An 8636-nucleotide genomic window follows, 5' to 3' on the forward strand; every position below is an offset into this window, starting at 1 on the left:
ACAATCGAATTGGATGCACATAATTAACATAACAAAAGTTTTCCGTGATAAATTTTTGAATGAATAATCAATTTTAATCAGTAAATTAAAATACTTCATTAACTTAATATTCTGCGTTAATGTATATTTTACAATGTATATTTTATAATAAAATATTTCAGCTAATTTTCGATAACACGACGTTCGACTTTAACAATATAAAATATAAACAATAGTCTCTATACGTTACCGCTTTGTCATCATTCGCACAGTAACTCTCGAGTAATAAAGTAGTGGTGAGAAACGCTTCGTATATTATAATTTTTTTTGTTAAACACGATTATGATTATTCTTGAAACATAATTTGTTATGAATATTAATAAATGTTAATTAATTAAAAATTAATTAACGACATGAAACTGTAATGCAACGATAAATTTTATCGAATCGCAATCATTCATTACTGCGATTAAAAATTGAAAGAGATTATGCATAAAAGAGTATAAGAGATTATCTTTTGATATTTCGATAATCGATGCTTATTATAATATTTCTTTATAATATTAGAATATAATATTAGAATTAAATATATTTCAACTAATGCTTTAAATTTTGTCAATTTTTGTTAATTAAATACACAATTTAATCGAAATTTTATTATGTAAATTTAAATTTATATACTATATTTCAAAATAAATTTCAAATTATATATATATTATATTATATATTATATATTATATTATTAAATGGAGTGAGAGTAAAGGATTTGAGAGCTTTTACTCTCACTCCAATTAATTATTTTTTAATTATTTTTTAATTATTTTCCTTTAATTATTTTTATAGAGAGCTTATTAATTACAATTATTATATTATATTATATTATATATATAAAAAAATTATATATAATATAACCCTCCCATGGGGTACACCTTGTCGTGGTGGGAGGGCTTAGTACTTGGATGGTGCCTTGAGATTTATTTTAAATTTTTCTATTTACGATAAATCTTATGGTACCTGAAAGGGAAGCTAAGTACCCTTTCGCATCGTCGGTGCCGTCAACGTGCCGCGGACGGCTGCGCTTCGTAACCGCGTTTTCGCGTTATAGTATTATCGCGTTATCGCGTTTTCGCGTTTTCAAAATCCCAATTTCGTTTTTATCAACGAGTCTCTCCTTCCGACGCCAACTAACTGGGATGTTTCATCGAGTCGTTGCTTTGCGACGTACTCGCGCCTTGTGCAACGTGGCACTTGGTGATGCCGGCCGCGCAGAACGTATGTCCAGTACAAAATGTACATGGGCGCGCGGGTTCGATGCTTCGCGCTCGATCGGCTTAGTGATGAACACGCTCTGCTTCGTCAATTGATTTGGCCCGAATCGGTTAGAACTCGATCGATTGTTCGAAATGGTCGTTAATGGGTCCCTTCTCTTTGCTCGTCTACTCTACAGCCATACGCCTAGCGTGTGTTAACCCTGTCGAGGAGTCGAGTGGATTCCCCTAGGCACGATTTTCGCTCGGTAAAAGGGGTTGCCTCCCCATTTTCTAAATTGCTGAATGTTAGCTTTTAAAAAATGTGGGTATCCTCTTCTTTTACCGTCTATCAGCCTTGTGTACTGCGCTAGTGATATAGCATCCGTGCGGGTCACTTGAAATCGTGCTTAGCGGGTCCAGGTTCGATATGAGATAGGATAATTATGCGCGAAAAAGAGCTGGTGAACTTTATTTTCCTCTATTCCGTCAATCGTTTCGTCTTCTTTCCGGTTCGGGCCTAATCTTTGCTCGTTGTATCGTTGCATTCCCGACCTGTTGGCTCGAAATTGATTCTCGCGAAATGAAATGGGATTTTCGCTCGTACCGAAACCGGGAGTGTCGGACAAAGTATATATATATTAAATATATACATCGCGCGACAAAATTTTTAATCGTACCGAATTAGTGCGGGAGTGCCGTTTAGTATCGCGCGTAAAATAACGAAAATAGCGATATAAAAATATCGCTCGTGTGTGCGGGAGTGCCGTTGAAAGTATCGCGCGTCAACAACATGAGAGGAGGAGGAGGCCTGGGAGGCATCTTGCATCGGCGGAGCAACCTGATGGTGAATATTTATTATTTGTATATCAATTGTTATAAATCGTACGCATAATAATTCGATCTTATTATTTAAATGAATTAAAGAAAAAATTAGAGAGAAAGATTTTTATAAAGTTATATAAAACTTTTTAAAAAACTTTCTTAAAACACAGTTTTAAAATTTTATAAAAATTTTCCACACGGTTTATCTCTGCTTATTATTTACACATCGGATATAAAATTTTCGCGCGATAAAAATTTTTTGAAATATTGATTGCATTTTGTGAGCATTAATATAAATGAATTTTATATTTGTATGTTACAGACAACTAGCTTCGATAACAACAACTCCGCTGTTGCGCATCAGTGCCGGTGAGTGAGAAAAACTTTTATTTAACTTTAAGGTAACGGATTCGTAGAGTGTAGATGTAGATTGTAGATTGTAGATTGTAGATTGTAGATTGTAGATTGTAGATTGTAGATTGTGAATTGTAGAGTAAGTCCGTTGCCTTAAAATGGATGAGCTAGGATAGATTAAATTAAATAACTTTTAATAAATTCTTTCGAAATGCTTTGCATCTATTGCGAAAATATATTGAAGTATTAATTTAAAAAAGAGAATCAAGAAAAGAAAATTTTTTTTTGTAAAGACTTGACTAGTTTATTAAATCAAGAGCACGCATTAATAATTTAACAATTTTATCAATTTTTGATACTACTTTATTCTTATAACGCGCACTTATTTTATTCTAATTTCTTATATCATAGCTCATCCATTGTAGAATTTGTTTTAGATATTGTTTTTAAATTTTACTTTAACTTAAAATAAAGCCAAACGATTAATTAATTTAAATAATTTGTAATATCATAAAAGTTATACACGTACATGAATTTTATATTTTATTAAAAATATAGTATAAGAAATTTGTAGTAATTTGGCTTTATTTGAGTTAAATATAAGTTATATTCAAATATTTAAAAACGATCGTAAAATCGGACATCTTACGATGAGCGTGAAATATTTACGCTCATTTGCCGGTAATTAATCGGCAAAAGAAGGAGTGTTATCTCCTTTTTCGATCTCTGATTAGAGATCGAGCGAGAAAGTGGCCAGATCATCAACGAAAAGTAAGTTCAATTGGCCTGCAAGAAAAGCTTTACGTACAATAGTACGTAATGTCGGACATTTATTCACGCGGTTAGGGCATGGTTAGAGAATGTAATTAGGGACGTAAATTAAAAGTATGCGTGTTAGAGATAGGTTTCCTCGAATAATTCACTAATCGAGAGGAATAGGATTGTTAGGGCTATTAGGTGATCATTAAGATTTTTTAATTTCCATTCAAAAATAGAGGATTGTTAGGGCTATTATGTCATTAATTTAGCTGATTTTATATTTANAGTCAGGACACAGATCTTTTAATTCTTTTTAAATGAAAATCTCTATTTTTTTTATTACATAGTCTTGTATTACTTCGAGAGCTTTCAAAACGCTGCAATAAAGTATTTTTTCATTGAGTAATTTTCAAGTTATGTCTTAATTTTACATAAGCTATAAAATATCTAGTAAAATAGTCATTTTTCGATTATCTTACCTTAATACTTTTATGTACAAAATAATGAGACGATTCAATTGGTGTAAAGAAAGAACATAGTTGATTTAAGAAAAAATATGTAATTGTCAATTGCAAATTAATGTGTTTAATATCAGTTTGCTTAAGAAAAGTATTAAAATTGTCAAACTTTAACTTGTTATATCTTTTAAATCAATGTCGCCTCTCATTTACTTTTTTTGCGCGGAGGATAACTTCTTCTATAACATATTCAAATGATGATAAAATCGGTGATGCGTAACGTTTTATGTACTTTTACCATAATTATTAATTATTATTTACTATAACTATTATCTTATTTATACTCTGATGTAAATTATATTATAATTATAGTATTCAGTGTCTTGCGTGTAGTACAATTCTTGATTACTGAAGATTTATTTTGGCAGAGTATCCGTACATATGTAAAGGACAAGTGAGTAACACCTATACTAGTATAATTATTATTTTTATTTGAATTAAATTAATTTTATTTTTGTTTAAACTTACACCATTTCTTTCATACTTTATTATCTTTATTATTATCATTTCCAATACTTTTAATCTTCAATGTCATTAAATATTCAAGACATATTTTTAATTTATATATACACTTATCTTTTGAAAGTAATCAAGTTTGACCATTCCCTTTTAAATTATAATTTAAATTGTAGCATCAAATATTTATATAAAAACTATAAATCATATGATTAATTATGTAATTAATTATATATTTAATTAAATTAAACATAAAATATAATTAACAATTTTATATGGTGATAAGTATATATATATATATATATATATATATATAATATATACATACAGGGTGTTCTAGACCCGTACACTCCTTTTCTTTCAAAAACTAAGCATTTTAGAAAAAAACGTTTTCGGCAAAAATTGTATGGTTTTGAGGGAAAAATAAGATGATGTCATTACTTTGATTTTGGATGGCATAAGGTTAGGTCAAAGACACCTTTAATTTCTTAAATGGAACCACCTTTTTTTATTGCATATTCTTATAGCTTATGTCGAGAGCTTTCCAAAACACTATAAAAGTATTTTTTCATTGAGTACTTTTCGATTTCTGAGGCTTAAAATAATATCTTAATTTTACATATACTATAGAATATCTAGTAAAATATTTATTTTTCGATTATCTTACCTTAATACTTTTATGTACAAAATAATGAGAGGAATCAATTAGTATAAAGAAAACACATAGTTGTTTCGAAGAAAAAATATGTAATTTGCAATTAACAATTACATATTTTTTCTTAAATAGTAGTAGTTCATAAAAAGTATTAAAGTAAGATAATTGAAAAATGAATATTTTACAGGATATTTTACGGTTTATGTAAAATTAAGAAATGATTTCAAGCATTTTAACTCCAAAAGTACTTGAGGGAAAAATATTTTATTTTAGTGTTTTGGAAAACCCTCGAGATAAGCTACAAGAATATGTAATAAAAAGTAGGCAGTTCTATTTAAAAAGTTGATCTTCACGTACCTTCAGGTGACTCTTCAAACCAATGGTACCTTCTTATGGACTGCTCGAAACCATACAACTTTTGTCTGAAACGTTTTTGTCTTAAACGTATGGATTTTAAGATATTTCAGTGCGTAGATTAAAAGGGCCTATCCTGTATATATATATATATATATATATATATATATATATATATATATTTGCTTATAATACCTTTTATTAACACATCAAAAATAAATTTTGAATAAATTTTATAACTTTAGCCAGCCTACTTTTTACTACCTTGTTGAAGTTATAAAGATCTTTTCGCCCAATCAAACGTACGATCTTACAAGGAAAGAATTGATTATAAAGCGGCTAATTGATTCTTCAACAAAACGAAAATATTGTGCTGTAGTGAAAATAAAACGAGATTATAGCAGCAAAGAGCTAAATATAACGATGGAAAATAAGATGTGGAAGGATTACATACCTAAGTATTATCATACGATGTTGGGTGACTTTATAATATTTAATCTACACCAATTTGGTAAGTTTGCAATAAATTTATTACATTTTATAGTGTTTATCATACAAATATACATGTATATATATAATAACATGTATATATATAACTGTATATATATATGTATATATATATATATATATATGTATATATATACATACGCACAATTATTAAAAATATTCAATTTTCATGCAAAATGATTTTATACCTAATATAATATACAAATTGCATTTCCATTTATGTACATTTTATGATACATTTTTGATCTCTATTAATGTACATATGTATAATCTCTATTAATGTACAAAAGTATAAGTACAAAAGTATAAACAGATACTTGTACTGATAAACCCTTTGAAAGAATTATATATATATGTATACAATTTATTTATTTTACAGGATATTATCGAGTTAATTACGATATCGAAAACTGGAGAAGAATTACAAGTTATCTAAATTCTGAAAATTATATGAAAATACATGTTCTGAATCGTGCCCAAATTATCGACGACGCTTTCCACTTAATGATAACAAACCAACTTAATTCCACTGTATTCTGGAATATTACGAAATATCTGTCACGAGAAACAGACTACGTGGCATGGTATCCTATGTTCAAAGCTTTAGAATATCTGTCCAATATCTTTCTATTTCGGGAAAAAATATATGATGATATCAAGGTAATAATACATATTACAAACAATGTCAATAGTGGTGTCTTCAACATACTAGAAACATATTACTTATTGCACATATTAATATTGTGTGCATTTATAACAATAATTATTAAGTTTTCCAAAAAGATACATCTTATAAAATATATGTAGCTAGAAAAAATTTGATTAGGTATTTTAAATATACATATTTTGGATGAAAGATAAATATATTTGTAAATTAATATTCAATTAGTGTATGGACTAATCTTATAAAAAATTGGAGAGGAAAAGGGAGAAAAATTTGGAGATAGTTATTATTTTTAATCACAGCATGATATTTATAATAACGATTTAAATATCATTAATTTTGAGATAGCAAGTTAGTAGGAAACATATGTATTAATAATTATCTGTTTAATACTCAAACAGTTAACACTAATATAATAAGTTATTATATTATATTATAGACTTAATGTCTACATTTATGTTTACATGTCTACAATATATGCATGTATGCATTTTTATATGTTTATTTTGTGATATAAACATATTAAGCATGTTATCTGTTATATGTTTAATACTCAAACAGTTAACACTAATATAATAAGTTATTATATTATATTATAGACATAATGTCTACATTTATGTTTACATGTCTACAATATATGCATGTATGCATTTTTATATGTTTATTTTGTGATATGAACATATTAAGCATGTTATCTGTTATCTGTTTAATACTCAAACAGTTAACACTAATATAATAAGTTATTATATTATATTATAGACATAATGTCTACATTTATGTTTACATGTCTACAATATATGCATGTATGCAATTTTGTATGTTTATTTTGTAATATGAACATATTAAGCATGTGTGAATGTGCACGCAAAAAAAATTCAAATTTGTGTAAAAATACGTATATATAAGTATAGCTATATACGATAGATATCTTTATAAAAAGAATTCATAGCTGTTTACAAAGACAGAATATTCTTAATATATAAACCTTCTTAATATATAAAATACAATTGTGCAAGATATCTTTCTATATAGCATAATATAATGCAAGAATCGAAAAATAAAATATAAAATTTATATCAAGTAACAATATAAATATATAGAATATATATATATATATATATATATATATATATGTACACATAAAATATCTTGTAAAATATTCATTTTTCGATTATCTTATCTTAATACTTTTATGTACAAAATAATGAGAGAAATCGATTGATGTAAAGAAAACATACAATTGTTTTTAAGAAAAAATATGTAATTTGCAATTAACAATTCCATATTTTTTCTTAACAACAACTGTATGTTTTCTTTACATCAATTGATTCCTCTCATTATTTTGTACATATAAGTATTAAGGTAACATAATCAAAAAATAAATATTTTACAAGATATTTTATGGTTTATGTAAAATTAAGAAATTATTTCAAGCCTCATAACTCGAAAAGAACTTGATGAAAAAATGTTCATCTTATGTCCCTCTAGAAACTATACAAATTTTGTCTGAAACATTTTTTCGATTTTTCATTATTTTCCGAAATATTTGCCTGGGGAAATTAAAATAAGACATATATATATATATATATATATATATATATATATATGTATATATTTGTTTATATATTTAGGAGAAAATACTGTACTTACTAAACAATTTACTTAATAAACTTAAATACAATGAAGTTTCTAATGAATACGATCTTACAAAGAGTTTAAGAATGGAGGCTGCGAAATGGGCATGTAATCTTGATGGTGAAAATTGCATAAAAAATGCCCGACTTAATTTAAATCGATATCTCGAAAATCCCGAAAATAACACGTAATTTTTCTTATATATTCTCGGTTATTTTAATTTGATTGTTTTGTAAATACATGTGCAATGTTTATTACATTATTTGATCAAAATTTAAATTTATTATGTTATGGTATAAAATCATAATTTAACAACACGATACACTATGCATATATTTTACTTGGTGCATTTACCAAGATACAGATTCTCATTTTCGCGTTTTAATTTTCGTGCATTTACCAAGATATAGATTCTCATTGTCGCATTTTAATTTTCGCGAATAATTATAAAGAAAAAAAAAAAATAATTACGCACTACCAACCGCGGTGACTCTTAATCGTTCTTTTCTAGTGTATCATGTTGTTAAATACATAAAGAGCCTAATTCTTTATCAATTTATTAATTTATTAAATTATAATTTGTTAAATTATTTAATCAAAATATAAGATTAATATGTGCAAAACATTTATATGAGAATTTGTCTTTTGTTAAATAGGCTTTTGCCATGGTGGAAAGAATGGAC

General features: G+C 26.9%; 1 protein-coding gene across 1 annotated transcript in view; it reads left to right on the plus strand.

Annotated features, from left to right (window-relative positions):
* The first annotated feature begins 3993 nt into the window (after positions 1 to 3993).
* Positions 3994 to 8636, plus strand: part of LOC112637077 (aminopeptidase N-like) — a 6670-nt gene continuing 2027 nt past the window's right edge. Inside the window, exons 1-5 of the mRNA XM_025405953.1 lie at positions 3994 to 4076; positions 5393 to 5658; positions 6034 to 6314; positions 8031 to 8140; positions 8610 to 8636. The exon at positions 8610 to 8636 is cut by the window's right edge and continues 312 nt beyond it. Coding sequence (XP_025261738.1) covers positions 5571 to 5658; positions 6034 to 6314; positions 8031 to 8140; positions 8610 to 8636 — 506 coding nt within the window. The 5' untranslated portion in view covers positions 3994 to 4076; positions 5393 to 5570. The remainder of the gene's footprint in view (positions 4077 to 5392; positions 5659 to 6033; positions 6315 to 8030; positions 8141 to 8609) is intronic.

This window comes from Camponotus floridanus, unplaced genomic scaffold, assembly GCF_003227725.1.
Source record: "Camponotus floridanus strain SB8 unplaced genomic scaffold, Cflo_v7.5 scaffold128, whole genome shotgun sequence".
Taxonomy (NCBI): Eukaryota; Metazoa; Arthropoda; class Insecta; order Hymenoptera; family Formicidae; genus Camponotus; species Camponotus floridanus.